Below are 18,978 nucleotides of genomic sequence, written 5' to 3' on the forward strand. Positions count from 1 at the left end.
GGATAGGGCGTTGGCCTTCGGACTCAAGGGTCCCAGGTTTGATTCCCGTCAAGGGCTTGTACCTTGGTTGCGGGCACATCCCCAGTGGGAGGTGTGCAGGAGGCGGCTGATCAGTGTTTCAAACTCTCTATCCCTTTCCCTTCCTCTCTGTGGAAAAAATCAATAAAATATATATATTTTAAAAAGTAATAAATTTTTCTTTGGCTAGTGTGACTCAGTTGATTGAGTGTCCTCCCATGCACTGAGAAGTCACTGGTTGGATTCCCACTCAAGGTACATGCTAAGGTTGTGGCCTTGATCCCCAGTAGGGGGTTTACCTGGTACAGGAGACAGCCAATCAGCGTTTTTCTCTCTCATTGATGTTTCTCTCTCCCTTTCCCTTCCTCTCTCTCTAAAATCAATAGAAAAATAAAAAACAAGAAAGAAAAAATTTTTTAAATAATGTCTTTGTTTTCTTTTTTTAATGTTTTTGTTGTTGACAGTATTACAGATATCCCCTATACCCCCCTTTCCCCCCTTTACCCAACCCCTGCCCTACCCCAGGCCTTCACCACACTGTTATCTGTGTCCATGAGCTATGCATGTATGTGTATATGTTCTTTGGGTTACTCCCTTCTTGTGCCCCTCACCCCCCTTTGAGATCTGTCAGTCTGTTCCATGCATCATCCATGCCTCTGGACCTATTTTGTTTCAGTTTATTTTTCTTCATTAGATTCCACATGTAAATGAGGTCATTTGGTATTTGTCTTTGTCTGGCTTATTTCGCTTAGCATAATAATCTCTAGGTCCATCTATGCTGCCACAAAGGGTAGAAGATTCTTCTTTTTTACAGGTAGATAATATTCCATGGTGTAAATGTACCACGGCTTTTTTATCCACTCATCTACTAATGGGCACTAGGTCTTTTTCCATATCTTAGCCATTGTAAATAATGCTGTGAACATAGGGGTGCATATATTCTTTCTGATTGGTTTTTCAGAATTTTTAAGATATATTCCCAGAAGTGAGATCCCTGGGTCAAAAGACAATTCCATTTTTAACCATTTGTACTCCACAAGCGTCCATAGACACAAGCGGCAGACCTTTTTAAATTACATTCAAATTATCGTGGCAGTTAGTTGGTTAATTTTTTTTAGGAAACTCGATACTATTTTTACAGTAGCTGCACCAGTCTGCATTTCCACAATCAGTGTACTAGGGTTCCCTTTTCTCCACATCCTCACCAGCACTTGTTTGTTGATTTATTGATAGAGCCATTCTGGCAGGTGTGAAGTGATACCTCATTGTAGCTTTAATTTGCATCTCTCGGATGATTAGTGACATTGAGCATTTTTTCATATATCTGTTGGCCATCTGTGTATCCTCTTTGGAGAAGTGTCTATTCAGGTCCTTTATTCATTTTTTATTGGATTATTTTGTCTTGGTGTTGAGTTTTTTTATATATTTTGGAAATTAACCCCTTATCAGATGTATCATTGGCAAATATGTTCTCCCATACAATGGGTTCCCGTTTCATTTTGTTAATGGTTTCTTTTGCTGCACAGAAGCTTTTTAGTTTGCTGAAGTGCCATTTGTTTATTTTTTCCTTTGTTTCTCTAGCCCTAGGAGATGTATTAGCGAAAATACTGCTACGTGAGATGTCTGAGATATTACTGCCTATGTTTTCTTCTAGGATTTTTATGGTATCGCCACCTACATTTAAGTCTTTTATCCAATTTGAGTTTATTTTTGAATATGGTGTAAGTTGGTGGTCTAGTTTCATTTTTTTGCATGTACCTGTTTTCCCAATGCCATACATTGAAGAGACTCTTTGCTCCACTGTATGCTTTTGCCTCCTTTGTCAAATATTAATTGACCATAATGGTGGGGGTCAATCTCTAGGGACTCTGTTCTGTTTCATTTGTTTACTAGAAGCCCGGTGCACGAAATTCGTGCACGGAGGTGGGTTGTCCCTCAGCCCAGCCTGTACCCTCTCCAATCTGGGACTCCTGGAGGGATGTCTGACTGCCCGTTTAGGCCCGATCCTGGTGGGATCAGGCCTGAACGGGCAGTCGGACATCCCTCTCACAATCCAGGACTGCTGGCTCCCAACTGCTTGCCTGCCTGCCTTCCTGATTGCCCCTAACCGCTTCTGCCTGCCAGCCTGAACACCCCCTAACTACTCCGCTGCCAGCCTGGTTGATGCTTAACTGCTCCCCTGCCAGCCTGTTTGCCCCCAACCTCCCTCCTCTGCCGGCCTGGTCACCCTAACTGCCCTGTCCTGCAGGGTTGATCACCTCCAACTGCCCTCCCTTGCAAGCCTGGTCCCTCTCAACTGCCCTCCCTTGCAGGCCTGGTCCCTTTCAACTGCCCTCCCTTGCAGGCCTGGTCCCTCTCAACTGCCCTCCCTTGCAGGCCTGATGCCTCCCAACTGCCCTCTCCTGCTGGCCATCTTGTAGTGGCCATCTTGTGTCCACATGGGGGCAGGATCTTTGACCACATGGGGGCAGACATATTGTGTGTTGGAGTGATGGTCAATCTACATATTACTCTTTTATTAGATAGGATAGAGGCCTGGTGCAGGAGTGGGGGCCAGCTGGTTTGCCCTGAAGGGTGTCCCAGATCAGGGTGGAGGTTCCCTTGGGGCGTGGGGCGGCCTGAGTGAGGGGCCTGTGGTGATTTGCAGGCCAGCCATGCCCCCTGGCAACCCAAGGGGAGGCCCTGGTATCTGGAATTTATTTTCCTTCTACAATTCAAACTTTGTAGCCTGGAGCAGAGCCAAGCCTGCTGCTCCCTCCTCGGCCGGCAGCCATTTCTGTTGGGGTTAGTTCACCTTCTATAATTGAAACTTTGTAGCCTTAAGCAGAGGCTGGGCCCAGACAGGGTGTGCGGAAAGCTTTGCTTCCCCTGTTGCCACCGGCAACCCTGGCTTGTTCTCTCAAGCTCCGTTCTGCCGCCATTCTGTTTGAATTTGTTTACCTTCTGTAATTGAAACTTTGTAGCTTGAGTGGAGGCTTAGGCCTGCAACAGCTCGCGGAAAGGTTGGCTTGCTCTGTTACCTGGGAAACCTTGCTCTCTGTGGCTGTAGCCATCTTGGTTGGGTTAATTTGCATACTTGCTCTGATTGGGTGGTGGGTGTGACTTGTGGGCATGGCTTGTGGGTGTGTCAATGGTACGGTCAATTTGCATATTACCTTTTTATTAGGTAGGATATGCCTGTTCTTGTGCCAGTACCAGGCTGTTTTGATTACAGTGGCTTTGTAGTATAGTTTGATTTCAGTATTGTGATCCCTACAACTTTGTCTTTCTCCAAATTGCTGAGGCTATTCGGGTTCTGTCTTTTTTCATATAAAGTTTTTGAATATTTGTTCTAGATCTATGAAATGTGCTGTTGGTATTTTAATAGGGATTGTATTGAATATATAGATTGCTTTGGGTAGATTTTTTAATGATGTTAATTCTTCCAATCCATGAACACAATATATATTTACACTGCTTTATATCTTCCTCTTATTTCTTTTTTCAATGTCCTATAGTTTTCTGAGTACAGGTCTTTTATCTCCTTGGTTAAGTTTATTCCTAAATATCTTAGTTGTTGTTGCAATGGTAAATGGGATTGTTTTTTAGTTCTCTTTCTGAGAGTTCATTATTGGTGTATAAAAATGCCATCAGTTTTTGGATGTTAATTTTGTATCCTGCTACTTTGCCCAATTCATTTATTAAATCTAGCAGTTTTTTAGTAGAGTATTTAGAGTTTTTTATATACAATGTCATGTCATATGTGAATAATGACAGTTTTACTTCCTGCTTTCCAATTTGGATGCCTTTTATTTTTTCTTGTCTGATTGCTGTGACTAGGACTTTCAGTACTATGTTGAATAAGAGTGGTGAAAGCAGATATCCTGTCTCATTTGTTATCTTAAGGGAAACACTTTTAGTTTTTCCCTATTGAGTATGATGTTGGCTATTGGTTTTCAGATATGGCCTTTATTATTATCTTGAGGAATGTTCCCTCTATTCCCCCTATATCATAAATGGGTGTTGGATTTTGTCAAATGTTTTTTTCTGCTTCCATTTATATGATCATGTGATTTTTATCCTTTTTTAATGTAATGGATCACGCTTATTAATTTGTGAATATTGTATCAGCCTTGTATCCTGGAATAAATCCCACTTGGTTATGGTGTATGATCTTTTTAATGTATTGCTGGATCCCATTTGCTAATAATCTTTCAGGGGGGTTTTAGTATCTATGTTCATCAGGGATATTGGCCAGTAATTTTCTTTCTTCATGGTGTCTTTATCTGGTTTTAGAATTAGAATAATGCTGGCCTTGTAGAAAGAGTTTGGAAGTCTTCCTTCCTCTTGAATTACTTGGGATAGTTTGAGGAGGATAGATGTTAGTTCTTTGAATGTTTGGTAAAACTCGCCTGTGAAGCCATCAGGTTTAGGACTTCTGTTTGCTGAGAGGTTTTTTGTTTTTTTTATTACTGTTTCAATTTCATTAGTTGTTATTGGCCTACTTAGGTTTTCTGATTCTTCCTGATTGAGTTTTGAAAAGTGTATGTTTCTAGGAATTTGTCCATTCACCCAAGTTTTCCAATTTGTTGGCATATAGTTGTTCATAGTATTTTCTTACAGTCCTTTGTATTTCTGTGGTGTCCATTGTTACTTTGCCTCTTTTATTTCTGTTTTTATTTATTTATTTGGGTTCTCTTTGTTTCTTGATGAGTCTGGCTAAAAATTTATCAATCTTGATGATCTTTTCAAAGAACCAGCTCTTGGTTTTATTGATCTTTTGTTTGTTTGTTTTTTAGTCTCTATGTCATTTTTTCCCACTTTGACCTTTATTATTTCCTTCCTTCTACTTCCTCTGGGCTTTTCCTGTTGTTCCCTTCCTAATTCTTTTAGTTGTAGGATTAGATTATTTATTTGAGCTTTTTCTTGTTTTGTTTTGTGTTTTTTTGACGTAGACCCATAATGCTACGCACTTCCCTCTCAGGACTGCTTTCATTATGTCCCATAGATTTTGGGTTGTTGTATGTTCATTTTCATTTGTTTCCAGGAAGTTTTTTATTTCTTTCTTGATCTCATTGCTAACCCATTCATTGTTTTAATAACATGCTATTTAGGCTCCCTGTTTTTTTTTAATGTCTTGGAGTTTATTTATTTTCGTTGATTTCTAGTTTCATGCCATTGTGATTTGAGTAGATGCTTGATATGATTTCAGTCTTGAATGTATTAAGACTTCTTTTGTGTACTAACATGTTGTCTATCTTTGAGTATATTTCATGTATATTCTGCCCCTTTGGGATGAAATGTTCTGTATATATCAGTCAAAGCCATCAGATCTAGTGTGTCTGTTTCCTTGTTGATTTTTTGGTCTGGATCTATCCAGTGATGTCAGTGGGGATGTTGGAAGTTCTCTACTATGACTGTATTGCTATCTATCTCTCCCATAAAGTCCACCAAGAGTTTTTTTAAATACATATTTGTCCTTCTATATTGGGTTCATATATGTTTACAAGGATTATATTTTCTTGTTGTATCAATCCCTTTTAGTATTATGTAGTGGCCTTCTTTGTCTCTTTTTATAGTCTTTGTTTTGACGTATATTTTGTGCTGTGGAGAGACTGAACTATTTTTATGACTATTGCTACCCCAGCTTTTTTTTTTTTTTTTTCCATTTTCATGGAATATATTTTTCCGTCCCTTCACTTTCAGTCTATGTGAATCTTTTGTTCTGAGGTGAGTCTCTTGTAGACAGTATTTATATGGGTCTTGTGTTCTTATCCATTCAGCTGCCCTATGGCTTTTGAATGGAGCATTTAATCCATTTACATTTATGGTTATTTTTGATAGGTAGTTATTTATTGCCTTCTTTTTTTCTTGCAGATGAGCAAACCGGTGCAAAAAGAGGGATTATATTCTTGGGTTGCATGGCTAATGATAAAGAGCTGGTGTTAGAACTGGCTTCTTGCTTTCTGATTGAGAACATTTTCCCCTGAGACACAAAAGATTGGATTAGAGCAAAGTTAGAGAATAAGAAGAACCATGTCCTGCCAATATCCCTGCTTTAAGGCACATAAGATCCATTAATTAATATATATCTTAATTAGGTCAAGGTTTAATTCAAGTATAGGGAAATGGATACTACAAAGATCCTAAGAAGGCACCGTTGAGTAAAATAGCACTAAACTAGGAGTCAGGAAATTAGTATGCTAAAAGTTACTGACTTTTCTTTGTGACCTGAGGCAAGTTGCTTAGCTGCTTTCAACCTGTTTTCCTCAAAATTAAAATCAAGGGAGTTAGGCGACATAATCTTTGAAATTTCTTCTAGCTAAAACTGTATATGAATCTTACTGTACCCAGTGAGTTTTTATGGTTTCTCTTACATTTCCTGGCATTTATCAGGTCAGACTGTTTTATATTTCTATCATATAGAGAAAGTAACAGCCTTTTCACTTCTTCTCTGGGAACTTGGCCATTGAGGAGTAAACATCCTTTTCTCTTGCTCCCTAAATGAAGTACTGGGTCATAAGTGACAGACTTGTTTTCTTTTGTGTTTTTTTTTAATCCAATCCTGTTCTCATGCTAGTATTTTTCTTCACTGTGAGTTTGTTAATATTAATAAATTGAAAATGTCCATTTATGTTTTAGTCTATAGATCAAAATTTTATTTTATAAAATAAAAATAGTTGTACTTAACCAATACATATTAACACATTTGTGTATTTGAAATACTTGACTGGCACATAATGTGTAGTCTCATACCTTGCAGTAGAACTGTATTGATTCAAAATAATCTAAGTTAAATAGCAAATATACTGTAGATTATAAGATGTCATTATGTTTTTACATTTGCCAAAATTGAAATAAAATGAAAGTTACTTTGGTTTATTTTAAATAATATTTTTCCTACTTATTGACCAGGCAGTGTATGTTCATTGCTAAGAAGAAAAATTGAGAAAATATAGAATACTTTTGAAGAACAAAATGAAAGTTTCTTTTAATTCTCTTACCCGGAGATAATTAATCTCTTTCCTTCCCAGTCTCACCCACCCATTCTTACTTTAAACATATTTTAAAATAAAACTGTATGAACATAACAGCATATATATAGGGCTATGTAATAATAAAGGGCATAAATAAGAGAAGCCTTTCCTTATTCTCTAGACTGTTTGCAATTCTTTTGTTATGAATCCTGAACTTTCACTTTCCTAGTTGATTTAAAGCCCTGAGTCAGTGAGACCCTCCTTGGAGATCCAAGTTGATTTAAAGCCCTCCTATTTGTAAGCTTTATGAAGGAGTCTGTTTCTGCCCAGCACAGTGTCTTGCACATAATATTTATTAATTTAAAATTTATTTAATTGGCCAGTCTATATAGTAATCAATTTATAATTATTTTCTTATGTTATATAGCTAGAATTAGAATTACTGGGTCAAAGGGAAACTTTTTAAGTTTCTTTTAACGTACTTTTAATTTCTATAAAGGTTTTGGCTTACAGCAGGATTGTTGTCAATTTAAGAGGTAAAAATAGTTCAATCTCTTTCTCCACAGCACAATACTTCTTTAATGTAAATTAACATACATGATATGTGCTGGAGACACATATCATATGGAGATACATATCCTTGAGAGTCTCAATAAATTTATCGGTGGTTTCTAGAAGATTCTTGAAAAACCTTATAACTGTGGTTTTGAACTCTATATCCAGTAGTTTGCTTTCCTCCACTTCTGTCATTTGTGACCTGTTTCTTTGTCTCCACATTTTGGCTGCTTCCTTGTGTTGATATAGTGGCTTTGTGTGCTAGGTGTCCTATAGGGCCCAGTGGCTCAGCCTCCCCAATCACCTGAGGTGGACACTATTGGTGCACCCCTTTGTGGCCTGTGTGCGCAGTCTTGTTGTAGTGAAGCCTTGATTGTTGTTGGTATCACTGTGAGGAATTGACCTCCATGCCAGTTGGCTGTGAGAATCAGCTGTGTCTATGATGGGAGAACTTCTGTATGGAGACACCCTTATGAGGCAAGACTTGATTCAGTGGGGCTTTGGTGCTCACTGAGTCTGCCCCTTGAATGTGTCCCTTATGGATCTGAGGAGTTGTAATCTGGATGGTCCCACTCTGACTCCTGGGTACACTGGCTCTTGGATCTCCAAGGAGGTGCTAATTTAGCCTCTGCCTGAGGCCACCCAGCAGGAGCTACAGAGAGATCTGCAGATTTCTATTCTTTGTTTGGGTTTTGGAGGTGCCCAGATGAGGCCCAGCTGTGAAGCAGTGCAAGCTGCTGCGGGGCCTTGGGCCTTCTTTTGGATGTTCTGGGTCTCACTGACTCAGCTGCAGTTTGTTAGGTAAGTTTAAAATTCAAAGGACCAGGTCATTCATATGCAAAAGCCTTTGTGCACAGCTTAGGAGGGGCGGAGTCTCAGGGTGGAGCAAGCAGCTATGGCTTCGTGGGGCGGGATCTTAGGGCAGAGCATACAGCAATGGCTTCCTGTCAGCCCTGCCCTAAGAGGCCCCTGGTTCTCAGTGTCCCGCGGTAATCACTGCAAGCACCTCTAAGAGAAAGCCGCCCTCGAGTTTCACCCACTGCCAGACAGTCCAGATTGTCCCCGTATGAGTCTGGGTCCCCAGAGTCTCGCCCGGAAATGGAGTTCAGAGCAGTCGGGAGCTTTTGTCTCCCTCCCACTTGAGAAAGCCAGTCGCGTACTCAGTTGCCAGCCCTCTCCGCGCCGCGCCTCTGTACCTCTGCCTTCCGCAGCTCCTGTGAGTCTCAGTGTGCTTTTCTCTTTCCTTCTAGTTGTAGAATTTCCACTCAGCCAGCCTTCCTGTGGTTCTGGATGATGTCCGTTTTGTTCTTTAGTTGTAGTTTTGAAATTGTTGTGCAAGGCAGCAGATTAGGTGTTTACCTATGCTGCCATCTTGGTTTCTCCCTATTTCTCAATTTTAAAACCAAGAGTATTATAGTAATGGAGTATAAAATATTGAATAATGCCCAAATAACTAAATGTAAATTTGATTTTTTTAGATATAGATTATATGTGCAACCTGATTTGATTTTCAGTTTAATATAAATAACTGGTACAAGGTATTTTCTTAGCTTCTGTCAATAGGACATAATTTAGATATATTTTATAGTGATGATGTTTTTGTAGCAGGTCAACCAAATTAACAGTTGGGATAGTTAGCCATGAAACTATCCAGAGGCCCATCCGTGGCCGGGCGCGGAATGCTTGCCTTGTCGCTGCGGCGACAAAGCAAGCATTCCGCCAGGCCACTCACGCTGCCTTCTCTCAGCAGCTGCCCCCCGGGACTGGGGGACTCTGGCAGGGCTGAGAGGACTGGGTGCCGCCATCTTGTGGCTATGGGCGCCACCATGTTTGTGACGGAGTGACTGTTAATTTGCATATTACCCTTTTATTAGATAAGATAGAACTTAATATTAACTTATTAAGTGACTACAATGGGCTAAGAATTATGTATGGAGCTTCATATAATATTTTGAATTATCACAATATCTCTGAAAGGTGGCCAGTATTATTATTTATACTAGTGACCCAGTGCACAAAATTCGTGCACATTCAAAAAGGATTAATTAGAGGAAATATTTTAATATTGCTATTTGCCCTTTCTCTATAATAGAAGTGTCAGAGATGAAAGAAAATTAGAAAATGTATATGAAAATCTTCCTCCTGTCAGAGTCTGGGGCGTGCTCGGGACTCAGAGTCAAGTCCCCGCGGCGCCTCAAAATAGTGTGAGACCCAGACCCGGCTGGCCCCACCCCCGTCAAGCCCCGCTGGGTGGGGGGCACAGCCTCAGAGCCCCTGTCAAGCCCCACCGGGTCGGGGGCGCAGCCTTAGGTCCCCTATCAAGCCCTGCCGGGTGGGGGGTGCAGGCTCAGGGCCCCTGTCAAGCCCCTCCTGGTAGGGGGCGCGCAGCCTCAGTTCCCTGTCAAGCCCCACCAGGGCGGGGGGAGCGGCCTCAGGTCCCCCATCAAGCCCTGCTGGGCAGGGGGTGCAGCCTGAGGTTCCCTGGCCTGACACCAGGGCAGGGGTTGCAGCCTGAGGTACCCTAGCCTGACGCCAGGGTTAGGGGATGCGGCCTGAGGTCCCCCAGCCTGATGCTGGGGTGGGGGGCGTGGCCTGTGGTCCCCTGTGTCAAGCCCCACTGGGCGGGGGGCGCAGGCTTGGGTACTGTGCCCCAGACAGCGCCATGCAGCCTCAGGTCCCTGCTGATTGCTCCCTAATGCTCGTTAAGGGAATTCGGCCTCCGCTGTGGGTGCAGCCATCATTTGTTATGGAATCCCCCACCTTTGCTGTGGGCGCAGCCATCTTGTGTTACAGAAACCCCGCCTCCACTGTGGGCGCTGCCATCTTTGTGATGGTGTGATGGTCAATTTGCATATTCCCTCTTTACTAGATAGGATTTTATAGAGAATTAAACCAAGTTTTTGATAGGTTAAATAACATACCCAAGAATCAGAGTTTGGGCACTGGATCTATCTTGGAATCATAGGATATTAAAAATCTAAATATTTTTACACTACTTTTGTGTGTAGATATGTTGTATTTATTTTAATATAAATTTGTCAGGTAATGCTACTTAGTTGAGTGAGCAGTTTTTGAAATTAGGATTTTGTATGGTTGTAATAAAGTTAAATAAGTAGTCTGTTGCTTATTAAGAAAGAATTGATTGTAATATACTTAATAAAGGATTGCTTTATATATAGTTTATTCTTATGCTGTGCATTTTTCTGAGCAGCTAACTTTCCTAAACCCTCACATATGTATGTTTATTTTTTTCTATAGGGAGATTCCCGAAGTCTTCCATTTTCTGAGAACGTGAGTGCTGTTCAAAAATTAGACTTTTCAGATACGATGGTGCAACAGAAATTGGATGATATCAAGGATCGAATCAAGAGAGAAATAAGGAAAGAACTGAAAATCAAAGAAGGAGCTGAAAATCTGAGGAAAGTCACAACAGATAAAAAAAGTTTGGCTTATGTGGACAACATTTTGAAAAAGTCAAATAAAAAATTAGAAGAACTACATCACAAGCTACAAGAACTAAATGCACATATTGTTGTATCAGATCCAGAAGACGTTACAGGTATATAAATATATATTTTTATTTGATGTCTATATGGTATACTAATAAGAAAAATACTAGTATTATTTTAAAAAATAGCAAGTTTTGTGATGTATACTTTTTGGCTTTTCTGAAAGTACAGTGTCTGTATTTTCTCTTACAGTTAAGGTCTTGTTTATATTCTGTTCAGAAGTGCATTGAGTTGATGAATATGAAAATGAATTATTTAGTTAGAGATGAATAATTCTGCTGCCTACTCTCTTACCCTCTGTCAGTTAGATATTACTTAGAGTTATTTTCCAGTATTAATGTTTTGTATTGAGTCAGCCATATGCACGTACCTGATTCATCCTTGTGATCAGCAGCTCGAGTTTGCCAGATGACTTTTTAAAGTTAAAAATGCATTCTGTGACTAAGGCCTATTTTTATTCTTTGCAAATGTAATTAATCAAGCCTATGACCTTTGTTCTTTGTGCTTTAAGCAACTAAATTAACAAACCACTGGCATATTGTTTAAAAAAAAGAAGAAAATTTAAAAAGCCAAATATTACTCTTTTTTTTCTTAAATATAGAAAATATAAACCATCAGTTCAACTGAAGACTATAATTTTTAAACAGTAGATTTAACAAATGTTCATGTCGGAAATTTTTTAGTGCTACAGAAAGTAAAAATAGAAAAACTACCTCTGTCCATCCTAGGCATTCTCTCTAAAGGTAGTATTACTAACTTTCTGTTGAGTATTCTTCCAGAAAAAATATTTCTATATTTGTATCAATATTCATCCATTCATATATACATACTTTCTAAAACTTTTTACTTAAAAAAATCATTTAATGTACACTTATCTAATAGTTTTTTCTTTGAAAGATGATATTTTGAGCAAGGTATTTAATCTCTATAACCCTCAATTTCTTCATTTGCAAAGCAAAAAAGTGATATATGTAGCATAGTAATATATGCAGCACTAGAAATTTTAGAAGAAATGGTGATCCGGTAATAAGAAATAACAGATATAAGTAAAATGGAATTTAATTAAGAAGATAATAAATTTGACTAAGAAGCTCAAATGACCAATCTCAAAAGTTGCATAGAATACTTCTGATACTAGTGTATTTGACAGAACTTGTTTTAATGTCTCAATTTCAATGTGTGGGATTTACGGTAGGGATTTCATTTGGATAACTCTATGTAGAGATTTCAACCTTGTAAGAATAATTGAATCTTGAAAATGAAAGAAATCATAGAGAAACAAGCCTTCTTATTTTAAAGCTTAAATAATCCCAAAGATGTGAATCACAAAGCTAGCTAAAAAGAATTCATCAACTCCTCAGCTAGTATCGCTTACCCCCACATTCAATAATTACATTATAAATGGAAATTTGTATTAGGAAAATGCTTTTTTTAGCAATGTTATATAAACTTTGAAATAGCCTGTTCTGTTGGAACTCTGCTGAGCTCTACATTTTTTGCCCATTACTTCTTTAAGAGAGGTCTAAAATAAGAAACAGCGCTGGAGTTTTAAACTCTGTTTATTTAGAGAAAACATTTTCCTCCTCACAGAATACCCATAACTACTTTGTAATAGGAATATAGAAGAGTTTTTGCCACACAAAAGTCCAGTTTCCCCAGTCCTTTAAACATTTTTTAACTTTACTGAAGTATAAATGATATATGATAAAATGCACGTATTTTAAGTTTATGATTTGATGAGCTTTAACAAATGTATATACTCAGGTAACCTTCACTACAACCAGTAATTGTGAACATTTCTAACACTTCAATGGTTCTCTTGTATACATGCATCTCAATCAATCTCCCCCATCTCTGGTTTAAGCAACCACTGGTCTGCCTTTTATCACGTTAGATTAAATTTGTCTTTCCTAGAGTTTCATATAAGGAAATGACCTTTAAGTCTTACTATCAAATTTCTTTTCTCCTTTAAAAGCCAATTTGGGTACCCTGTGAAACCTTCCCTGACTTTCTCTGATTGTCTTCTCTCTTCTGCTTTGTCCATTCATTATTGTATTATGTTATATTGTGCATGTTTATATCACTTACTAAACTACGCTCCTTGAGGGCAGGGATGTGTTTTCAAGATTTATCATAGAAAAAAAAAAAAAAAAGATTTATCATAGAACCTGCAACATAGGTGTAGGTGTTTAGTTGTGACTGTTATAGCCCAAAAATCAAACAAAAACACCCCAGCAAATAAAAATACTGTGTTAGTTGAGGTAATTAATACCAAAACATCATTTTTAAAAATATATTTTTATTGATTTCAGAGAGGAAAGGAGAAAGAGAGAGAGAGACCAGATGACAGAACAATCTTCCTGAACGACCAGTGGGCGGGGCGGGGCCTCGAGGCAGCCGGGGCTGCTGCCAGGGCCTAGGCAGCTGGGGCTGTGAGGTTCAAGCCCCTTGCACAAGTTTCGTTCATCGTGCCTCTAGTTTTATAAATAAGAAAGTAAAGAGTGATAGAGTTAATTATTGCAGATGTGAATTAAGAGCAGTCTTTCTAACCACTTACATAGTAATCATTGATACAATGCAGACTTAAACTTTGTTCTTTCTATGAGTCATTGATTTTGCTTTCATAATCCCCCCCCCCCCCAAGAATTAGCCAAACACTTCCGCTATTAATTCACATATACATGCTCCTCAATTTATAATGGAGTTACTAGTACATCCTGATAAACCCATCATAAATTGAAAAATATTCTAAATTGAAATGCATTTATTTATTTATTTTTTAAAAATATATATTTTATTGATTTTTTACAGAGAGGAAGAGAGAGGGATAGAGAGTTAGAAACATCGATGAGAGAGAAACATCGATCAGCTGCCTCTTGCACACCCCCTACTGGGGATGTGCCAGCAACCAAGGTACATGCCCTTGACCGGAATCGAACCTGGGACCCTTCAGTCCGCAGGCCAACGCTCTATCCACTGAGCCAAACCGGTTTCGGCTGAAATGCATTTAATACACCTAACCTACCAAGCATCATAGCTTAGCCTAGCCTACTTTACTAGTAAATGTGCTCAGAACACTTACATTAACCTACAGTTGGGCAGTTATCTTGAATTTCATCTCAAGAGCAATTGCTGCCTCCTTCTCCTCCTCACCAGAATCAGGAGACTCACATGGGCATTTCTGTAGACATGATGGGATGCGAAAACACAAAACACAATATCCAAAAAAGCTAGCAACACAGTACACTGTAACCTACTGGTTGCTTACCCTTGTGATCATGTGGCTGACTGGGAGCAGTGGCTCACTGTAGTGGCCCAGAATCACAAGAGAGTATCATACAGCATATAGCAGGAAAAGATAAAAATTGAAATTTCAAAGTACAGTTTCTACAGAATATGTATTGCTTTTGCATCATTGCAAAGCTGAAAAAATCATAAGTTGAACTACTATAAGCTGCTATACTTTAAAGAATTGAAAGCAAAGTACCATATCCTTAAATCTTGTCACACCTAATCTACACTAATAAAAGAGAAACATGCAAGTTGACCATCCCTCCACTACGCCCACCATCCAATCAGAGTGAGTATGCAAATTGACCCAACAAATATGGTGTTTAATTTGCATACGCCGGAGTGGAGCAAAGATTGACACCATAGAAGGAAGCCAAGCGCTGCAGAAGGGAGCGAAGCGGCAGAGACAGGAGTGGAGCCGAGGCAGCGGAGACAGGAGCGAAGCCCGCCTTCTCTGCTTTGCTTTGGCTGCAAGAAGCCCTACTCTTGCAGGAATAGGCTTGAGGAAGCCCTATTCTTGCAGGAATCTTTCTGCAATGGGCCTCTAGTCTAAAATAAATAATTTTGTTAACCTTAGTATGTAATGTAAAAAAAAATGAAATTTGTCCTGGCCAGTTTGGCTCAGTGGATAGAGCATCGGTCTGCGGACTCAAGGGTCCCAGGTTTGATTCCGGTCAAAGGCATGTACCTTGGTTGTGGGCACATCCCCAGTGCGGGGTATGCAGGAGGCAGCTGATTGATGTTTCTCTCTCATCAGTGTTTCTGACTCTCTCTCCCTCTCCCTTCCTCTCTGTAAAAAATCAATAAAATATATTAAAAAAATGAAATTTTATGGTAATCCGACCCAAAGTTAATGTTGAACTACCATTAAACCTCTGTGTTGTTGCTTGTAATGCTGCCAAATCAGTAATATGGTAAAAAGAATAAGCCACTTGCAAAGAGTGGCTTTTTTAAAATTTTTTATATACCTCTGAATGCCTGCATTTCCAAGAACTATTTATTTTAAATAAATTCAAATTTTAACTGGTCTAATTAGCATATTAGCTCTTTATTATATGGGATAGGATTTTTTATCAGATGAAGTTAAAGACTTTTAACTATAAAACTCTCTGAAATATTACCTAGTATAATGTCAAGATCTGCTCTTTTGGGACTGTTATTTGTAAAATATCTGTATATATTTTTATGAGTAGTAAGAAATGAATTCTATAAAGTAGAGTGGTAATCTAAGCCTTAGTTGGCACATGAGACTCCAAAGCAAATAACCAGTTTCCTGATTCTTGGACTTTAGTGTATCCCTAAAGAAGTGGGTAAGAATATTTTTCATATTTTATTAAATATAGATAATAATAATTTGTGTAGTATAAGTCCCTCTATTTTCATCTTATTTCCTTTTCTTATTAGCTCTTCTCATTGACATCTTTTCAGACCCAACCAAACTTAGATTTATTTTTACCTATTGAGGCAGTAAATATTTTCTTTAACATTAGAATATCCAGCAGGGAAATATTTACTTCAATATAAAACTAATAGTATTAGGATTTTTGGAGTTAACCTTGGGAATTCTTTTAAATTCTGCAGATACAACTATATTGAAGTTTTCTATTTTAATGACCAAAGTTCAGTTTGTGAAGTCTTTCTCTTTTATTTTTATTTCATTTTTTATAATTCTTTATTGTTGAAAGTATGAGTTCCTTATATATTTTGGATATTAACCCTTTATCAGATGTATCATTGCCAAATATGTTCTCCCATACAGTGGGCTCTCTTTTTGTTTTGTTGATGGTTTCTTTTGATGTGCAGAGCTTTTTAGTTTGATGAAGTCCCATTTGTTTATTTTCTCCTTAGTTTCCTTAGGCTTAGCAGATGTATCAGTAAACATATTGCTATGAGAGATGTCTGAGATTTTGCTGCCTATGTTTTCTTGTAGGATTTTTGTGGTTTCACGACTTACATTTAAGTCTTTTATCCATTTTGAGCTTATTCTTGGGTATGGTGTAAGTTGCTAGTCTAGTTTCTTTTTTTGTGTGTGCATGTATCCAATTTTTTCAACACCATTTATTCATTTATTGAAGAGACTATCTTGATTCCACTGTATGCTCTTGCCTCCTTTGTCAAATTTTAATTGAGCGTAATGGCTTGGGTCTATATCTGGGTTCCCTGTTCTAGTCCATTGACCTATATGCCTATTCTTGTGCTAGTACCAAGCTATTTTGATTATGGTGGCTTCGTAGTATAACTTGAAATCTGGTATTGTGATTCCTCCAACTTTGTTTTTCTTGCTCAAGATTGCTGCAGTTATTCGGGGTCTTTTTTGATTCCATATAAATTTTTGGAGTACTGTTCTAGCTCTGTGAAATATATCGTTGGTATTTTAATAGGGTTTGCATTGAATCTGTAGATTGCCTTGGGTAGTATGGACATTTTAATGATGTTGATTCTACCAATCCATGAACATGATATATTCTTCCACTTGTTTATATCTTCTATCTCTTTTTTCAATGTCCTGTAATTTTTGCCTCCTTGGTTAAGTTTATTCCTAAGTATCTTAATTTTTTTGTTGCAGTAGTAAATGGGATTGTTTATTTAGTTTCTCTTTCAGAGAATTCATTGTTGGTTTTAAAAAGTCATCGATTTTTGGGTGTTGATTTTGTATCCTGCTACATTGCCAAATGCTTTCATAAAATCTAGTAGTTTTTTGGTGGAGTCTTTTCTGTGTACATTTGGTGTACATTTCTATGTACAATATCATGTCACCTGCGAATAATGAGAGTTTTACTTCCTCCTTTCCAGTTTTGATGCCTTTTATTTCTACTTCTTGTCTGATTGCTGTGGCTAGGACTACCAGTACTATTTTGAATAACAGTGGTGAAAGTGGACATCGCTGTCTTTTTCCTGTTCTTGGGGGAAATGCTTTTAGTTTTTGCCCATTGAGTCTGATATTCACTGTAGGTTTGTCATATATGGCCTTTATCATATTGAGATATGCTTCCTCTATTCCCACTTCCCTGAGAGTATTTATCAGAAATGGGTACTGGATTTTGTCGAATGCTTTTCTGTCTATTGATATGATTATGTGATTTTTGTCTTTCAGTTTGTTTATGTGATGTATCATGTTTATTGATTTGAGAATATTGTATCAGCCTTACATCCCTGGAATAAATCCCACTTGGTCATGGTGTACGATCTTTTTAATATATTGCTGGATCCGATTTGCTAATGTTTTGTTGAGGATTTTTAGCATCTATGTTCATCAGGGATATTGGCCTGTAATTCTCTTTCTTTTAATGTCTTTCTGGTTTTGGAATTAGGATAGTGCTGGCCTCATAAAAAGAGTTTGAAGTATTCCTTCTTCTTTGATTTTCTTTAAATAGTTTGAGGGGTATAGGTGTTAGTCCTTCTTTGAATGTTTGATAAAACTCCTCTGTGAAGATGTCCAGACCTGGGCTTTTGTTTGGGGGGAGTTTTTTTATTACTGTTTCTATTTCATCAGTTGTAATTGGCCTATTCAGGTTTTCTGATTCTTCCATATGATTTTGGATGATAATATTTTTGTAGGAATTTGTCCATTTCATCCACATTGTCCAGCTTGTGGAATTATAGTTGCTCATAGTATTTTCTTAAATCCTTTGTATTTCTGTGGTGTCAGTGGTTACTTCTCCAGTTTCGTTTCTGATTTTATTTATTTGGGTCTTCTCTCTCTCTTTCTTTTTTTTTTTTTTTTTTTTTTGATGAGCCTGGCTAAAGGTTCATCAATTTTGTTTATCCTTTCAAAGAACCAGCTCTTGGTTTCATTGATGATTTTTTTTTTTTTTTTAGTCTCTATATCATTTATTTCTGCTCTAATCTTTATTATTTCCTTCCTTCTACGTACTCTGGGCTTTTCATGTTGTTCTCTTTCTGGTCCTTTAAGTTGTAGGGTTAAATAGTTTATAGTTGATTTTTCTTGTTTTTTGAGGTATGCCTGTAGTGCTATGAACTTCCATTTTAGAACTACTTTTGCTGTGTCCGAGAGATTTGGGGTTATTGTGTTCATTTTCATTTGTTTCTGGAAAGTTTTTTATTTATTTTTTTATCTCTGTAACTTATTCATTGTTTAATAACATGCTCTTTAGCCTCCATGTGTTCGAATGTTTTTGGGTGTTTTTATTGTAGTTGATTTCTAATTTCATTCCACTGTGATCTGAGAAGAGGCTTGATATGATTTCAATCTTCTTAAACTTGTAGAGACTTGTTTTGCAACCTAACCTGGTCTGTCTTTGTCAATGATCCATGTGCACTTGAGAAGAAGGTATATTCTGCTGCTTTGGGGTAAAATGTTCTATAAATGTCAATTAAATCCATCTGATTCAGTGTGTCCTTTAGAGTCTCTGTTTCCTTGTTAAGTTTTTGTCTGGAAGATCTGTCCAGTGAAGTCAACGGGGTGTTAAAGTCCCCTGCTATGACTGTATTGTTGTCGATCTCTCCATTCAAGTCCTCTAGAAGTTTTTTTTTAATATATTTAGGTGCTCCTATATTGCTGCATATGTGTTTACCAGGGTTATATCCTCTTGTTGGATTGATCCCTTTAGTATTATGTAGTGACCTTTGTTGTCTCTTGTGATGGCCTTCAATTTGAAGTCTATTTTGTCACATAGGAGTATTGCTAC

General features: G+C 38.0%; 1 protein-coding gene across 1 annotated transcript in view; it reads left to right on the plus strand.

Moving 5' to 3' along the window:
* PKN2 (protein kinase N2) overlaps nt 1-18,978 on the plus strand; it is a 150,570-nt gene that overhangs the window by 35,882 nt on the left and 95,710 nt on the right. The window contains exon 2 of the mRNA XM_008157786.3: nt 10,788-11,088. Within this exon, the coding sequence (XP_008156008.1) occupies nt 10,788-11,088 (301 nt within the window). The remainder of the gene's footprint in view (nt 1-10,787; nt 11,089-18,978) is intronic.

Source organism: Eptesicus fuscus, chromosome 9 (genome assembly GCF_027574615.1).
Source record: "Eptesicus fuscus isolate TK198812 chromosome 9, DD_ASM_mEF_20220401, whole genome shotgun sequence".
Taxonomy (NCBI): Eukaryota; Metazoa; Chordata; class Mammalia; order Chiroptera; family Vespertilionidae; genus Eptesicus; species Eptesicus fuscus.